This window comes from Equus asinus, chromosome 4 (assembly GCF_041296235.1).
Source record: "Equus asinus isolate D_3611 breed Donkey chromosome 4, EquAss-T2T_v2, whole genome shotgun sequence".
Lineage (NCBI taxonomy): Eukaryota > Metazoa > Chordata > Mammalia > Perissodactyla > Equidae > Equus > Equus asinus.
In genome coordinates, this window is record NC_091793.1 from 133,336,817 (window position 1) to 133,356,065 (window position 19,249).

At 38.7% G+C, this 19,249-nt stretch overlaps 1 protein-coding gene across 5 annotated transcripts in view; it reads left to right on the forward strand.

The window, feature by feature from the left end:
• The window catches only part of PLCL1 (phospholipase C like 1 (inactive)), a 328,998-nt gene that overhangs the window by 304,934 nt on the left and 4,815 nt on the right, over nt 1–19,249 (forward strand). Inside the window, exon 6 of one of the 5 annotated variants that reach the window (XM_070508295.1) lies at nt 7,230–7,415. The exons of the other annotated variants lie outside the window; for them this stretch is intronic. Coding sequence (XP_070364396.1) covers nt 7,230–7,256 — 27 coding nt within the window. The 3' untranslated portion in view covers nt 7,257–7,415. Of the gene's footprint in view, nt 1–7,229; nt 7,416–19,249 lie in introns of those variants that run through there. 5 annotated transcript variants of the gene reach the window in all.

A 19,249-nucleotide genomic window follows, 5' to 3' on the forward strand; every position in this document is an offset into this window, starting at 1 on the left:
CAGGCAACAGCACAAATCTCATCTTCAAGATGAGGAATGGGGCTTGATTTTAAACTAGAGATAGATTCCTTTTCTTTTGGTTCTGTGAATATTGAGTTTTTGCATTCTTAGAGGGTTCATTTTTTTATTTTTGAGCAATTTGTCCATAGTGACAGAGATTTTTATACTTTTTCTTTTTATTTAAAGAACATGACTATATAAAATAAAGATCCTGTGGTTTATAGGCATGAGGCGTGTTGGAGACTGACTTTCAAATGGCAGAGCAGCGTTTGGACTCCACAGCTGAGAGAACGAACTTCGGCCGTGTCCATTCTTGCGAGTACAGGAGAAAAAGAAGAGAACGATATGCGGGCAGGGAAGGGGGGAATCAGCTGTGATGGTTCAATGCCCGTGAAGTTGCCATTGGTGGAAGACTGTATTAAAATGTGCAACCTGAAGCTGAGGATTAAAAAAGATAGTATGTTATGGTGGCAGATGTGCTCGCCACGCCTAAAGGTTGCCCTTGGAAGGAGCTGAGATGGCCGCCCAGGATCCATTGATTTCTCTCTGGCACTGAAACATCCTCTGTCAGGTGTCGGCCTGGCTGTTCCAACACATAAATATTGGAGAGTTAAAGAGTAAACAAGAGGTGCCCATGGGATCCTGCTGGTAGATAGTTGGAAGTCTTTGGTGTTTTTTCCGACTAGACGTTACGTCAGTTTTTACTTAAGCAGCACAACAAACATGGCTATATGAAATAAATATTGATAAACAAATATTTTCCTTGGAGGAATACAACTTCTCAAGTCTCTAGGGTAACTAAGTTTTAAAACCCTGTCTAAGTATAATTTAATTTGTCTCTTGCGAGGTTGTTTCATCTTGTAAAGCAGGTCATTTTCCTTAATGATACGCTGTCATTTCTCTTGGATTAGTTTCCACGTACCCCCTACCCCCCAGGCGGGCGATCTCTCTGCAGTTCTCCAAATATCTCATGGTCATTCCTTCCTTCTGAGGTGATTTTCCCCAGTGGCTAATCTTGTAGATGTATTTTTTTTCAATTTTCTCAGCAAATGAGGAAAGATGGAAAAGAGTAAGGGGTAAAATGATCTGCTGTCCCTGGCCACGGGGATTTCCCACGGGGATGTGTGGAGGGAGCCATCCCTATGTGGGCACTTCTCTCATTTCCACTTGGATTCCAAACGCGAAGAGCTAACATTCATTCTGTGCTATTAGCAAGTTAAAAATGATAGAACTGTTTCCTAAGAAAATTGGCTAATGAAGGAAATTGGGTTGAGCTAGTATGTTGAGTGTGTGCATGTGTGTTCTTAGTCCCTTTTGTACACCGATAATTGTAAAACTGACCTTTGCCCTCCTCTCTCCCCTTTTATTTATGGTGTTAGTGGGAGTTTCAGACACAGCAGGATGGGAGACAGGCAAAGGGAAGTATCTGTGGGGTGGACCTTACCAATTGCCCTTCAACCTACATCTCTTCCTTATTGTGAAGATTCATAAATGCGTAATAATGACATTTCCCGAATGCTAAATAATGCTTATAACCCCTATCAAGCAAGAGGAAAGATCATTATGTCTTGTTAAACCTGAGAGCTTTACATCATATTAGACTAAATTGTGCATGTTAAAATTCTCCAAACAGCAAGTATGAAGATACTACCATATACATACAAGAGGCATTGATATTTTAACCTATTTATTTTGTATTATATCAAACAAGTTTATTGGACATTTTAGAGTTATAATTTTTTTCTCCTTTCACCAAATTGTGAAAACAAGTAGTTAGATTTTTTTTTGCCTTTGAAGAGGCACGACTATGTCAGATTTTGCTAAGAAAGATGTTTTCCATCTGTAAATTTGTGTACATAGTGTTCACTTCTAATTTAAATGCTCACTTATACAGGCTGGTGAAGCACTAATGCTTTTGATGACTTTGTAAGTTTTCAGAATGTATTTGAGGCCATGTTTACGTGCTCAGAATGATTGAGGTGCAAATCTTCACGGAAGCAGAGGAATAAACAGCAGTTTTAGAAGCTCTCACCATTGGACACAAGCTTTTTGTGGACAGACGGGAACTCCCTGCTTAAGCCCAAAACAGGGGAGCCACCTGGTGGACAACATGAGAATTCCTTATTTTCTGGAAGTGGTACTAATGCATAGACCATATGAAATCCCTGCTTTTTTACTTTTAAGTTTAGGTAGATTCACTTATATATTTAAATTAATATGCTTTACATGTTTAATTGCTGAGTAACTTTCCCGCTTCGTACCAATAACAGGTCTCTGAAATAAGGAGGAAACCATTAGGCTGCTATGAGAATCAAGCGAGGACTGTTAATCCTAGAAGTAGAGGCTTTTGGTTGCTCCATTTTATAGTTTGTCTTTTCCCTTTCACAGTTCATTGTTCAGCCCGCCTGTGTTTAGACACATAAAAAGGCTTTTCTAGAAGACTTCCAGCTCCCCTCCAGTTACTCCACTTCCTATGGCTCTCTTCGCCCACACGGCCGCCCAACTTCTTAACAACGTTGTTTAAACTTGCTGTCTCCTTCCTTACCTCCCACACACTCCTTAGCCAACGGTAATCTGTCTTCTTCCCCTGACACTCCATTAAATCGTGCTCACCAAGGTCACCAGTCACTTTCTTCTCATGACATCCTGTGGACAGTTTTCAGTTTTATGTGACTTGACTACTTGGGAATGTTCCACATGGCCCCTCGCTCCCTCCTTCTTGGCATCACTGCTTCTCTTGATTTCTGGGAACCCGCACTCCCTGGTCTTCCTCCTCCATCTCTGGCTCTTTCTTCCCAGTCCTGTTTGCAGGTTACCCTTCCTCTCCTCCTCTGTTAGATGCCCGTGTTTCTTAGGGTGCTAGCCTAGGCTCTCTTTTCTTCTCACTCCACCCTCTTTCCACACTGTCCATGCAAATGGTTTTTAGTACCCTCTCTAAGCTGTCAAATCCCAAATGGACATCTTTGGTCCATGTGTCTCTCTTTATGTCTAGATGACCGCTACCTGCCACCCCTCCCTCTCCATTCCCCCCCAGGCATGGCACATTGGAGGTCTCTCAGCCACGGCGAGGTCAGCATGTCTCAAACTGTGCTCATCTCCAACCACATCTCCTGTCTGCCCTCCACGACACCTCTGGTATCCCTACTTGAGTGAATGAATGACAGCTCAGAGTTATCCAAGAAAGAATCCTGGGAGTTATCCTTGATCTTTTCCCTAAACCTTCATTCTAAGCAGTTACCAAGGGTTATTGGGCCAGCTTCCTAAGTATCTCCCTAAGAGATCTCATCCCATAGCTATCCCCTTGGTTCTTCTCTTCGTTTATCACCTGAGTTAGTGAAAAATCTTTCCTTCCCCATATATCTCTGCCCCTCTCTGCAGCCCAGCAGCTGGGGCGACCTTTCTAAACGTAAGTCTGGTCATGGCCATTCTCCCTGCTTAAAGTCCCTCCAAGGTTTCCCACAGCTTCTGCAAACTTCTTAACTTCTCCCATGGAGCTCTTCGTGACCTCCTTCCGGTCCTCCTTCCTCTCTCATCGCCTTCCTCTACCACGCACTGCTCCAGCCATGCTTAACTTTTTCCAGTTCCTCAGTGGCGCCAGTTTTGCTCTCACGCTGAGCAGTTACGTGGCTGTGCCTTCTGCTTCGAAGGCTTGTCTTGTACCCCTGCTCCCTCGGAGCCCGTCCTCCGTGGCTTACACAGTGTGCCCGGGCACTGCGTCTGTGCTTCAGCTGGTAGCTCAGGTGCCAAGTCTTCAGGATCCCTTTACTGACACGGAGTCTTCTCCAGCCCGTCCCCCCTCAGCAGGGGCAGGCACCTCTCCTGTGTGTGTGTTTTCATGGTGCCCTGTTCTTCCCTATCTTAACACTTTAATTGCCTCTTTATCTTTTTTCCTACTAGATAGTCTTTCTTAGTTAAAATAATTAAGTGATGAGTTTTAACACGGCAATTTTAAACCGAGCCGTAATTAATAAGTGATAGGCTTTCAGTATATAAGGTGAACTCAAAGAACATCTCACTCAATCCTCTCATTTAATAGAGAAGGAGACTGCAGCCCGCAGGAGTTAGTGCTATTCCCAAGGTCACACAGCCAATTCACAATTTGTTAATCATTCCTCCACTGCAGACAGCAGCCACAACCCCTGTCCTCTCTTTTCTTTTGACTGATTCTGGCTTTCTCTGCCAGAAGCTTGGAAAGCCTTAGCGCAGACAAAAGCATGCTTTAAACTCTGTTTTGCTTTGCTTATGAACCAATTAGATGCTGTGATTAAAATTGTAAAAGGCCTGTCATTTCTCATTTAAAGTAAATTTTTTTTTTTTGGCTGAGTTATAGGGAACAGGGACTCATTCAGGCTTCTTCAATGAGGCTATCGGTGACAATGCAGGACATGCATCTCCTGGGAAGAAGAGAAGGATGGGCTGCCTCACAGAACTCGGGCCAGAAGATCCTGATGATTCAAGCAGGCTGTAGGGGACTGTGTTACCTTTTCCTCTCCCTCAGCAGCAAGAGTTTGTGGATTGTTACTCTAGTGCCGAGGCCTTAGAGGGGCTTAGCTCTCTCCTCTCTCTTCCTTTCTTCTGTATATTTTCTAGCACCACTTTCTATTGGCAACTGACTAAGGCTCTTTGAATTTCCCATGCTCACTTTCTGAGAGAGTTAATCTGATTGGTTTGACTAATAACTGTCATTGCTGCCTGGAGTCAGGACAGCTCAGAGGTCACTGGCCAGCTACTCATGGGCCACTCTTTTTTTTTTTTTTTTTTTTTAAAGATCAAGATGGTTACTCTTTAATGTTTAAAAAATTTAACAATATTAAATACAACATTTGAGGGAAAGATAATACCTGTTAATACTCTACATTGATATAATCTTAAAAAGACAGTAAGTACTAATATTTTTATTATGGCATAAAGCAGTATTTTTCATGTTAACTCAATTTTACAGTAAAGAGAAAATATGCTATGTAAAACTGTAGAGAAACTGCTGTCCAGAAAGCTCCAACTTAAAAGTGGCTTGTATTTTAAAAGCCCCTCATGGGCCACTCTTGGGCCACGTGTGAATGCTCTGTCCAACCAGTTGTTGCCGGGCAGGTGGGCACCTATAGCACAGAGCAGGGCCAACCCAGCTCAAGGTCAGCTTGGGGCTAGTTTCTGTAGCAAGAATCTGTGCACATGGACAGGACACAGAAGGTTTGTCAAATGAAGTTCTGGATTTTCTACATGGTGATAATTTAAAGTTCCTCTAAAAATGTAGCTTTTTTGATCTGCATATCTAAAAATATCAGCTGAAAAATATCAGCTACTGAAATATTGGAATTGCATAGGAATGTCCTCTTCCACTAGTTTCTGATAGTTTGATTTTCACAGCCATTTTTTCTGGGAAGAAACCTGAAGCTGGATAGGAAGAGCATTTAGGGAGGCGTCTGCAAGACACTGACAAAATCGATTGGGTTTGGTGAATGTATGATGAATTTTTCCAGGCATGTATGTTTATAAAGTTGATTTAAAAATAAGATTGTAAGAGTGATGGTATTTGACAATCAGAAGAAATGTTTTGACAAGTGTATGTGATGATTTGATGGTGTGTATTCCATGAAGTGGACAGCGGTGCAGCCGTGGAAAGGCGTGTCTTTCAAGGAAGCAGCCCTACTGCTGTGAACGGGCTGTAGAGTTCCCACGCCCTCCTCTGTCGCTCGAGCTTTGACTCTCTCTTCACCACCTCCATCGTTATTTTCAGAGATGCTAGTTGTGTGTGAACCTTGATTGGATTCTGATTTTTAAAAAAAGTATAACGGGGGGCCAGCCTGGTGGCATAGTGGTTAAGTTTGTGCGCTCCACTTCAGCAGCCCAGGGTTCGTAGGTTCGAATCTTGAGCACTGAACTAATGCCAGTCATCAAGCCATGCTGTGGAGGCATCCCACATAAAATAGAGGGAGATTGGCATAGATGTTAGCTCTGCACCAATCTTCCTCAAGCAAAAAGAGGAAGATTGGCAACAGATGTTAGCTCAGGGCCAATCTTCCTTATTAAAAAAAAAAAAAAACAAGCTTAACAGGTGTTTTGGGACATTTGGGGAAATTAAATATGTACTTCATATCAGATGAAATTGCTGAATGAATGTTAATTTCATTGGGTGATAATAATACTGTGGTTATATAGAATGTGCTTATTTTCATGATATGCCTGCTAGGGTATTTAGGGTGAAGTATACATAGATAGGTGAGAATAGATGAATTGATTAAGCCAATGTAACATCATATGAACAACTGGGAAATATAGATGCTATTATTTCAACTTGGGTGTAGTGTAACTTTTAAAATAAACACAAAAAGTTGGAGGAAAATGTGTTGCTAGTGGTTTGGTGTTATAGATGGCTTGAGTTTGAGATCTGAAAGTTGAATGAGTCTCAGATGGGGGAAAACAGGCTTGACCTTTCCTTGGAGGAGCAGTAGTCTGGTGTTTAACCAAATGCCCTGCTGGATTTGGGTCCTCAACAATGAATACTTCAGTAATGGCCAAATCTCCAAAGAGTCCTTGTGGAGGGAGCCAACTTGGCCACTTCTCAATTAATTAACTATTAGCAAGAAGTAGCCCATTTCATTTGATAGTTGCCTTACACCATTAATTAAAAAATACCCCATTGGGTGGATGGCGCAGGGCAGTTGCTCCTTTGACAATGTTTTGCTAATAGCTATTTGGCCACTGCAACTGACACTGAACCCAGAACTCATGCCAGCGTAATTGGGTGCCCACAGGGCCACTGGATGGGCTAGCCCTGCACACGCCACAATGCACTCCTAAAGGGGACAGTTTCAGCCTATTTAAAAGCATTATGGTTTCACAGAGAATAAAGAATAAATGTCCTTGGTAAAAGGACATGTCTAGACCAGATGCAGTATGGCTGTTATTGGGCTGCAGGAAATGCCGTACACATAGAAGGCACTATGAATGGTGCCCCTGGAGTTGTGCAGCACAAGACCAAATGTCACGAGGAGCCACTTGCTTGCTGAAATTCTCAGCGCTGTGGAGGTGGTGAAGTAGCTGAAGGCATTTTGTGATCAGTTCCTTCTGGTCGCGGACCGTCGTTATTGCTGTGCCCTCTTGTTCAGGCACTTTTGCAGGTTTATTTTTTGGATCAAGTAGTCAATCATTTAAGCAATATAATCAGTAATTTCTTAAAGTGAAACCTTACCAAACAAATACCAGAATGCATTTTAAAAATGTCTTTCTAGGGGCTGGCCCCGTGGCCGAGTGGTTAAGTTCGCGCGCTCCACTGTAGGCGGCCCAGTGTTTCGTTGGTTCGAATCCTGGGCGCGGACATGGCACTGCTCATCAGACCACGCTGAGGCAGCGTCCCACATGCCACAACTAGAAGGACCCACAACGAAGAATATACAACTATGTACTGGGGGGCTTTGGGGAGAAAAAGGAAAAAATAAAATCTTTAAAAAAAAAAAATGTCTTTCTACTATTAGTAACTGTCTCTCTAGCCTTTGTCTGCTCTGGGGTTTGGAGCATCCCACATCTTTCAAGCTGCTGTAGATGATCGTTTTGAAATGGAAATAGCACGAGTTGGCTAAGTAGAGGTTTCTATAAAGCTCCTTCTGCGTTTGGCTTCTGGCACTTAGGATAGTAGCATGAATTCAGATTTCAAGGTCATTTATTATCTAAAGAAAGTTAATTTGAGATATTGGAACTTTTTAACAGTACTTGTTTTTTGTGCTGATGACCATCCATTACTAAAATTTCATTTGAAAGGGAATTAATTACCTTTGTCACCTTGCTAAAGGTTGATATTAATCTTCTGTCCTTTCTTATTAGATCTATTGACATAGATGCAGATGATCAGGTAAAGGGAGGGAAGGAGCACAGAGCAGAGGAATCAGGCAGTGCCCTTGTATGGTTTTATTGAAGGGTTCTTTTGTCAAAATGACTGTGAGAGAATGTTCAGGATCCCAGTCTCATCACACAAACCTAAATTCATAGCTTTCTGCAGTTGAATCATATTTTTAAAGTTTAGCTCGAGGTTTTCTAATATTCAGCTCACTGGTGTTGCAGCGCTTCTGTTGACATTTTCTCTAAGCGGATGAGGCCCGTGGTCCTTTGCCCAAAGCAGACAGATGGCTTCGTAACCAGAGCACCCTCGCAGGAGGCCATCTTATGGTATCTTCAGAAATATAACAAGTCTGTCACAAAGGATAATGTTTGTCATTAATTTCTTTTGGTGACAGATGATTTCAGTTCATTTTTATTTTCTCATCTGGCTTAAATGAAACAGCTGTTTAAAATTTTCTATTCCAAAAGCAAGCAATGCTTCGGTGCTTTACACTGAAAAATATTGTAACCTCTCAATTACAAATAAGAAAATAAGCTTTTGATGGGGAGAGGATGACATGCTCTGAGATTCCCCAAGGGAAATTCCCACATCAGAGCATCGTCACTCCTTCTGTTTGAATCATTATGGGGTCTTTCATAGGACTAATGGGTGATCAACCCTGAATTTTATTCTCAGTAACAGTTTATTCTCCTCACTTCACCAACTTGCCTTTTTTTGTGTTTCAAAGTGGTTTTTGTTTCCTCACATTTTATGAGGTAAACTACCATAGATGTCTGTAACATTGTCATTATTGATAGTGAAACATGTTTACTGAAACCTTCTAATTTTTTGTTTATAGAATAACAATAGCTAACAATCATTAGAGTTTGCCACATATGCCAGGCATTGTTCTAAATGATTCACATATATGATCTCACTTAATCTTGCCACAAGCCTAGAGATGGGTACAATTATCATAGCCATTTTACAGATGAGGAAACTGAGGCACCAAGTGCCCTTGCCCAAGGTCAAAAAGCTAGTAAATGGTGGAGCTGGGATTTGAACCCACTAGTCTGACCATGGAGATCACACTGTAAGTTTACCTATAGAATAGCAATATGGTTACAATTCAAAGTCTCTAGGCCAGATTATTATTATATGAGAGAAATGTGGAGTCCTGAGAACCAGATGTATTCCTGCGTCCCTTCTGGAGTCCTGGTTCTCCGGCACAGCTGGCGCGTGCCGCCATCAGGGCAGCCGACTTATGTGGGAGGCTCATGGGTGCTGCAAGGAGAATCAGTATCCCAGCGATCTGAGAGCTAACTCCTGAGTCCTCACGTTAACAGCATCCTTTAAAATGTTCAGCGGGTGCCTGCAAAGAATTGGATTCTTTTGTAATCTTCTTTTCTATTGGATCTATTAGGACTTATGATGATATCTTTAAAGTGAAAACCGATCGTCTTCTCCACACCTCTCACACCATGAATCTTCTACCATTGCTTTTGTATTTTACTTTTCTGAAAATATGGCTTAGATTAAAATTATTACGTTCTTCGAAACTCTGTATCCACACTGAAGGCAAAAATCAAACATTGAAGTGTCAGCACAAAGGCAGTATTTCTGTTTGGGACATTCATAGGCTTCTATCAGAGGATTTTTTTCTTTTTTAAACCAAACAGGTCTTAAGCTATTTTTTCTTCTTTACATTTCTAACATCTATTAGATGGCAGGTGCAACATATTATGTAATGTACCTAAATGCAAAGAAAAATAATACAGTGAAGAAAAGCATCTATTGGCCTGGGGAGCAGGCATTATTAGTTATTTCCTTCATATTTCTTTCCTGTGTGAACCTGGGCAATATATTTATCTAGCTTTCTTGAGTCCTTTTCTTCATTTGTAAAGTTAAAAAAAATTATAGCTGTTCTTCAAATGTCTCAAAAATTTGAAATAATTGCTAAGAACTCTTACTTTTTGCAGAACAAAATGATACCATCACTAAATGGTACTTTATTGAGTATTTTCCACTTTCAGTGTTTCTTTTAGGTATAAATTTCACGGAAACAAAATAAATTCTAAGTGGTTAAAATATAAGAAAAAATGGGATATCAAGCAATTTTGGTGCTGTGCTTTGGAGGCAGCATCCTTCCAGAACACTCTCCCATGCAACCTATATCTGTATCTGTAGGACTGTGGGAGGATTGAAGAGTCAAGGCAAGCTTCAAAAGATTCTTAGATTGTATTTGTACGGTAATTATACAATTGCTGATTGTAAGATGCCAAGAAAGAAATGAAGGTGCCTCTTCATCTTTCAAATCGTTGCTCAACCGTCACTTAAACAGGAAAGCCCAGCCTCATCCCCTGGACTACGTGTTCTCTCAGCATCACATTCCTTTCCTTTAAGCGCGTACCGCAACTTGTGATGAGACGTAACTTTATTTTTGTGGTTTTTCGATTTTTGCCTGTGTTTCTAACTCAGCTTAAGTTTTATGTGAGCAGGAAGGGTATCTGTGCTCGCCATGGTATCCCCAATGTCTAACGTGATGGTTCCTAATGGGCTCAGTACTGCCCCCTAGAGGGTGTTTTGGAAATTGTGGAGGTGACAGGGAAGATTCCCCTGGCGTTTGGTGGGAGGGGCCAGGAATGCTGGATGTCCTGCACTGTGCAGGACGGTGCAACATGAGGAAGAGTTATCCTGTGTGCTGCAAGACTTTCTTAGTCCTGCCCAACTAAACCCTCTAAAATACAAATCGCAGTGCTGCAGTAAATAATGTTAATATTTTTACAGGAAGTCATATGAAAGGCCCAGTACATGAGGAAAAGGCAGTTACTGAGAGGGAAGTCTGAATGAATAAAGATGTTGTTTCCAAACTATTGAGTAATTTATTCACTCCGGGCATTCTACTTGATTGTATAATTGCTGTGCAGTAATATTGGAACACACTGAAAGTGACATAATTGATTTTAATGTGGTACTTTATTTGTTATTATTGACAATTCATGGTAGGCATCCCAGAGTGTCCTGTGAAGTAGAAGCCGATATTATCAATCACAAGAAAAACGTCGTTTGAGGTACTTTTGAAGGTTTGGCACCTTTGGTGGGGTGTATGGATGTTATTTACTTCCTCACTTGTGGGGCTGACAGACCTTTTCTCTGTAGTGAGAGTCTGTACTCGTCTTTGGCATGTTATCCCTACCTTAATTAAGGTTATTCCCTTCCTTCTTCTATTATATGCAAATGAGTCTGGTCTGTTGCCATTATTTGCTTTCATACTAATGTCTATCTGGTATGTCTACACTGTCATTTCCCCATATTTTATGTGTTTGTAGAATGGCATCTGATCTTATTTCTCTTTTAAACTTAAATGAATTCATATTAAGTAAGTGCAAGCATCTGCCTACTTCATTATGGTTTCTTGTGCCTGCAAGGGCATTTACATATTGCAATACATATTGTTCTAAATGACCATTCTCTTATTTCTCCTTATAGTATAGCTAAGATACTATATTTAGTTAGTTTTTCATAATGTATATAACTAGGTGGTATTATTTATGACTTTCACTTTAGGGTACAAAGTATTTATTTGAAAGGGGCTTGGTTTTGATAAGAGTTCAGAACTATAGGTCAAAGACAAAATCTGGTATATAGTAAATGTTTAATAAATATTTGCTTGATGGGTATATAGGTGAATAAAGCAAAATTAAAGGTCCTAGTCCTTATTGATGGCTAAAGGAGACCACCATTGTTCCTAAGTCAAAGGGTGGAGGTGGGAGTGTCTCAGTTCACACATATGTGGCTTAGAACAATGAACAATAGGGACAATGAATGGGAATTGGACACGTTAAATTCCACACTTCTTTCTAAGCTCTGCTCAACAAGGGCATCTCAATGCAGTAGGTTTTATTGATGAATGCAGATGATATCCATCTTTAACAGTATCTGTGGTCAGCACTGTGGCTATTAGATTATTATTAATTTTATTATAATGATATTAGTATTAGTTTTCAGCTTTATTGAGATATAATTGACATATAACATTGTGAAAGTTGTAGGTGTACAACGTGATGATTTGATGTATGTCTATTTTGTGAGATCATTACCACAATAAGGTTAATTAATGTGTCCAGCACTTCACATAGTTTAGTTTGTGGTGAGAACTTTTAAAATTTACTCTCTTAGCAAGTTTTAAGTATACAATACGGTACTGTTAACTGTAGTCACCATGCTGGACGTTAGATCCCCAGAACTTATTCATCTTGTAACTGGACGTTTGTACCCTATGACCACCTTCACCCATTTCCCCCAACACCCTGCCCCTGGCAACCATCAATCTTCTCTCTGTTTCTATGAGTTCTGTTTTTTAGATTCCACATCTAGTGATATCATACAGTATTTGTCTTTCTCTGTCTGACTTATTTCATTTGGTATAATGCCTTCAAAATTTCATCCATGTTGTTGAAAATGGCAGGATTACCTTCTTTCTCATATAAATTGAAGATGTTTTATATACAGTCATGCATCACAATGACCAGGATACATTCTGAGAAATACATCATTAGCCAATTTTGTTGTTGCGTAAACATCATAGAGTGTACTTACATAAACCTAGATGGCATAGCCTACTACACACCTAGGCTATGTGGTACTAAATCTTATAGGGACCACCATCATATATGCGGTCCATTGTTGACCGAAACATCGTTATGCAGTGCATGACAGTATAAAAAGATGTTATATGTTTGTGTGTGTATGTATATATATATGAAATGTGAGATATATAGATATAGATATCTCTGTACAGATAGATATAGATAGATACATATCTATATCTATCTCATATATATCTATATATCTATCTCATCTTCTTCATCCATTCATCCATTTGATGGACACTCAGAATCCTTTCATGTGTTGGCTATTGTGAATAATGCTGCAATGAACATGGGGGTGCAGATATCTCTTTGAGATCCCGATTTCATTTTGATATGTACCCAGAAGTGGAATTGCTGGATCATATGGTAGCTCTTTTTAAGTTTTTGAAGCAACTCTATGCTGTTTTCCGTAGTGGCTGCACCAATTTACATTCTCACCAATGGCACACAAGGCTTTCCTTTTCTCCACATCCTCACCAGCACTTGTTATTTCTTGTCTTTTTGATAATAGCCATCCTAACAGATGTGAGGTGATATCTCATTGTGATTTTTATTTGCATTTCGTTGATGATTAGTGATGTTGAGTACCTTTTCATGTATCTGTTGGCCGTTTGTAGGTCTTCTTTGGAAAAATGTCAATTTAGGTCTTTTGCCCATTTTTAGTCAAATTACTTGATTTTTTGCCATTTAATATATATTTTGAGTTATTTTATATGTCTATATATCTATATCTATAGAGAGAGTTCCTTATATGTTTCAGATGTTAACCACTTTCTCCCATTCCATAGGTTGCCTTTTCATCTTGTCGATTATTTCTTTTGCTGTGAAAAAGCTTTTTAGTTTGATGTAGTCCCACTTGTTTGTTTTTGCTTTTGTTGCTTGTGCTTTTGGTGTCATATCCAAAAGCTCATTGCCAAGATCAATGTCAAGGAGGTTTTACCATGTTTATTTGCTAAGAGTTTTATGATTTCAGGTCTTACATCTAAGCTATTAATCCATTTTGAGTTAATTTTTGTGAGTGGGTGCAATTTTATTCTTTTGCATGTGAATATCTAGTTTTCCCAGCCATTTATTGAAAAGACTATCTTTTCCCCATTGTGTATTCCTGGTTCTCTTGTCAAGTATTAGTTAGAGGTATATGCTTTGGTTTATTTCTGAGCTCTCATTTCTGTTCCATTGGTCTATGTGTCTGTTTTTATGCCAGTGCCATACTGTTTTGATTACTGTAACTTTCTAATATAGTTTGAAATCAGGAAGTGTGATGTCTCCAGCTTTGTTTTCTTTCTTGGGATTGCTTTGGCTATTTGGGGTCTGTTGTGGTTCCATAAGAATTTTAAGATTGTTTTTGTCTTTCTGTGAAAATTGCCATCAGAATTTTGATAGGAATTACATTGAATCTGTAGATGACTTTGGATAATATGGACATTTTAATAATATTAATTCTTCTGATCTGTGAACATGGGATATCTTTCTATTTGTGTCTCTTTCAATTTCTTTTATTAATATCTTGTAGTTTTCAGTGTATAAATCTTTCACCTCCTTGGTTAGATTTATTCCTAAGTATTTTATTGTTCTTGATGCTATTGTAAATGGGATTGTTTTCTTTATTTCTTTTTCTGATAGTTTGTTGTTAATGTGTAGAGACAAAACTGATTTTTGTGTGTTGATTTTATGTACTGCAACTTTACTGAATTAATTTGTTAGTTCTAACAGTTTTTTAGTGGAATCTTTAGGGTTTTCTATATATAAGATGAGGTTATCTATAGTCAGAGACAATTTTACTTCTTCCTTTCAGATTTGGATACATTTTATTTCTTTTTCTTGCCCAATTGCTCTGGCTAGGACTTCCAGTACTATGTTGAATAGGAATAGTGAGAGTGGGCACCCTTGTCTTGTTCCTGATCTTGGAGGAAAAGATTTCAACTTTTCACCATTGAGTATGATGTTACCTGTAGGCTTGTCTTATATGGCCTATATTATGTTGATGTCCGTTTCTTCTATATTCAACTTGTTGAAAGTTTTATCATGAAAGGATGTTGAATTTTGTCAAATGATTTTTTCTGCATCTATTGAGATGATCATATGATTTTTATCTTTCATTCTATTAATGTGATGTTAATTATATTATTATTAGTGAGTAGTACTTAAATAATGTTTTAAAAGACTTCATTTATATCAGTATTCTATATATACAAAGACACAAAAATGATCTCTCTATATTAAAATCTTTCTTTTTTGGTGAGGAAGATCAGCCCTGAGCTAATCTATTGCCAATCTTTCTCTTTATGCTTGAGGAAGATTGTCGCTGAGCTAACATCTGTGCCAATCTTCCTCTATTTTGTATGTGGGATGTTGCCAATGCATGGCTTGATGAGTAGTGTATAGGTACATGCCTAGGATATGAACCTGTGAATCCTGGGCTGCTGAAGCGGAGTGTGCAAATTTAACCACTATGCCACTGGACTGGCCCCTAAAATCTTTTTTTTTAAAAAACATGATTAATACAAAGATTTTCTGCTTAAGATGCAATTAGCTAATGTTTTGAAGTAAATAGGGTCCTTCATTCCTTCAAGTTAGTCAAGATTTCCTGATGAGAAAGATATTGTAACCGTGCAGGATGTTATTTGAGAAAGAAATGTGGAAAAAGAAGATCTTAGGGGCTGGCCCCATGACCGAGTGGTTAAGTTCACACGCTCTGCTTCAGCGGCCCGGGCTTTCACCGGTTCGGATCCCAGGTGCGGACATGGCACTGCTCATCAGTCCATGCTGAGGTGGCATCCCATATAGCACAACCAGAGGTACTCACAAGTAGAATATGCAACTATGTACTGGGGGGCTTCAGGGACAAGAAAAAAAAAAAGATTGGCGACAGTTGTTAGCTCAGGTGCCAATCTTTAAAAAAAGAAGATCTTATTTGTCAGGTCTTAAAACACATGCTTTCAAATTTAACTTTCAAATGTAATTTTCATTATGTTGAATTTTAACAGAGTATGACTTCAAATTTTTTATAGGTTTTTCTGTGGTTGTGCTTTAATAAGCACATGTCATTCTACTTTATTTTGCAATGTTGTGTTCTCTTTGGCACTAAATTATTCTTAAAACTTCTTTGAAATATCTTCTATACCTTGTAAATCATTCTTCCTTCAGAACTATATTAACACGTTTTAAAAAGACTTATTTATCTTATGTTTTCATAGTCTTCGGAAACATTTGATTAATTGGAGTTTATGACCAATACTGAAATGTATCAGCCACAAAACTAATTTTAAAAAACTGAACTTTATATAAAATTATAAAACCTAATTGCTCAGGTGAACATGTCCAATGTAATTCCCTTTCTGTTCCTATAAAAATAAAATAATTGAATTGCATGTAATAAATATTTGAAAAGGAGTGTTTGATGTGTTTTGAGTTCAGAGTTTCAGGAGAAGAGTAACATAAAAAGCTCCATTAAGCCAATATTCTTGGACCAGAACTACTCTACAATTATTCATCTGTATTTCTTGTGTGTTCCTAGAGTAAAAAATTGAACTTTTTAAGTAGTGAGTAGAATGCAGTTGAAATATTTGGTTGCCAAGGTGTTGAAAAATAATAAATCTGAGTGTTGATGACAAAATGTAATGGAAACTTCCATTTTTGTGCAGTTAAGGTATTTTCTACATACTCTCCTAACGACTACACCTTTGTGCCCTGTAACTCTTCTTAACATCTTGGATACATTCCCTACATGGCTAGGCCTTCATTCTGGAGAGTCAATATTCCAGAAACAGAACATCAAGGAAATACATCTGTCATGACATCAACACATTCTTGACCTGCTCTTTGAATTTCTCAAGTGAAAGACACTGTTAGTTGTTTCTACCTCTTCGGAGCAAAACATTTAACCTATTTAGATAATATAGAGATTCCCAAAAAACATGGTTTGTGAACCAGTGAGATGGCAGTAGTTCACAGCCCATCGCAGTATGGTCTTGTCCACCTGATGGTAGCTGGAATAAATGAAGAGCTGCTAATTCCTCTGTGCTGTCTGTGGCCAACTTTTACTACAGAATTATCCATGGGTGACTCTAGCTGTGGGTGTGGACTCTCACATGGAAAGAATATCAAGGGAATCAGTCTGACATTGAGTGTGTGCTGAAAAATACCCACATAAGTCTGCCTGGAGTCAGGGCTGCATTTGTTTATGTGTGTAGTTGTGTGTATGAGAGTGTCTCTCCATTCCCAGAGTCTTAATTAACTGCTTCAAATATTTGTGGTGTGCTCTGAGACAACCCACGCATTTCCTTCATACGTGACAAGGACACAGCTTATGATGTCCTTCTGCTCTTTCACGCACTAATATCACAAGGGATAGTACAATTCATGGGAAAAATAGGTGTGAAGGAGCTCCAGATGTCTTCTGTAAGTTGCTCTGCTGGACTGTAGCCAACGCTATTTTCAAACAGTGGGGGGAACTGCATTTCTTAGAACAGGAATAACAAGAACCCTAAATGTCTTTCGATAGATAATAAAATATATTACTAACAGATAACTTACATGTATATGACTAACAGATAACTTACGTTTAGCGTTCCAGCCCCTTTTATGGTTATGATATAGAGAGGTAATATGTGCAAATTGGTTTACACTTAGTATATTGTGTTCAGTAAGCGTTAGCTTCTGATAGTATTGTGTTGTGATAGTATTTTATTGTCAGTAATAAACTTAGTAGTAGTATAAAAATTGTGATGGTATTGTACAGCAGCCCCATGTACAATCTATACTGCATCAGATCTTTCTTGATTTCTACATAATATATTTTAAATGCCATTTAATGCAGTTGAAAGGATTTGGCTATGAATGTGTAATGTCTCTTTTTAAAAAAATTTTATTAATCGTCACTAATTTTCAGATTCAAAATCTCTGTAGTGATCTCCCTGTGGTTTTCCATGATTCCAAATGTTACTCTTTAACTGTGTTGGGATTTCTATGGACTCTTGCATTCGGAAGCCAAGTAACTGTGGAGGCTGAATTGGTGGCCGTTGCTCTTGAGACTTTTGCTAGTCCTCATCCCATCAGCATCAGTGTACCTGAGATACCCTCTCTTCTTCTTCCTTTTCTTTGGATTAAAGCAGTCCTTCTCATTTTTTTTCCTGGAGCGTGAAACTACAAATTCCCATGAGATCGCTGCTATGTCGAAATGTTGGCAGCAGCTTGACTTTTCTTTCAAGTTGGATGTTCAATGATCAAATCATACATTAATTTTACTTTCCAGACCATAACAATCCCAGGTTTATTTTAGTATCCAAGAAACATTTCAATTTATATACCACCAAGTAAAATGAATTCTCCTGGGCTTTTCTCCTTTCTCTTTCTCTACCAAGACCTCTGTTTGAGGAGAATTTTCTAGCATATTCTCTAGAAACGCCCTGTTAACAATAATCCTTAAATGCATATTACACACCAGTACCTTTGAATGGCTTAGCTGAGCTGAATACCTAGTACATCTTGTGGGAAATGATGCACAGGACAGAGGAGTCTTTTTGGAGGAGATGTGGTATAAACTGGCTAGTGAGGAGGAGTTTGAGAGGGACAGTGACAGAGAAGAGAGATGGATGCTAGTTGGTCAGGGCAAATTGCTGCACATAAATGGGAAAAAGTCAGCATGAAAAAGGAATGCCATCCAGGATGGGGGTTGTTAATAAACTTCACCCTTTACAATTTTGCCTAAAATGCGTCTTTTCTGGTTCTGGTACCCTAATTGGGAGGACTCAAGGAGTTGATTCCTTAACCACAGAACAGAAAGATGACCTTTATTCCTCCTTCTTAAAAAAATAGAAAACAAAATTTTTACATAAATGTTTCCATAAATAGAATGTTTACATAGCATTACTAAATGCTTCATAACTTAGTCTTTCATTTTTTCTTCTTCTCTTAGTTAACAGTTTAAATTCTCTTTCTGTTCTTTTCTGCCTGTATTGCTCAGCCAAAACTTGTTGCCTCCTGGTTATCAGGAGATGGCGTGTTGTGTTTTTGTGCGGTGGCACAAACTGTTTTCTCCAATTGGCCATTGTTTTCTAGAGAGCCTGACTTATATTTACCAGAACTGGCACAGTCTGGCATTTAGGCCTGGATGCCACCTCTCCAAACTGATCAGATGACCTTCTGGCTGATTGAGGAGACGTGTTTTCTAGCGTGCTGCAGGAGAAGGGATGTGTGAGCATTATGCATCAGCAGCACCTAGCTTGATATTTTTCATGTTTCACTGTTTTTTTGCAATTAACGAAGATGCCAACTTTGCATTTGTTATGCTTTTTAAAATGCTTGATGAAAATTTCAAAACTAAAAGAAAAGGGAGCACTTAAAAGTAATACTCTGAAAATGAGTGTGGGTATAATCTCTTTATTAATACAGTTTGGTTTTTAAAGGAATCTTTCCATTTGTAAAACCAGTAGCAATATACGGTACATGTCTCTGTGAATCAGACTCTTGTAGATCCATTTTAAACAAGTTAGTAAAATTTATATTAAAATATGCACAATGCCAAGATATTTGCTATATCTTGTTTTTTTATAGAAGTAGAATTTGTTAACTGTTTTTCATATCATTTTATACTATAGTTTACTTATGATTATTTAAATCACAAACAACTTTTCAACATATTATCTTTAATCCTTAGGGAGGCAGAAGAATATTTTCATTTTTTCAGAAGAGAAAATGGTCCAGGGAGAAATTTTTGGAGCTAAAAACTGAACTAAGATCTTCTGACTTTTGTCCCCGCCCGTGGGTTCTTGGCATCCCTGAT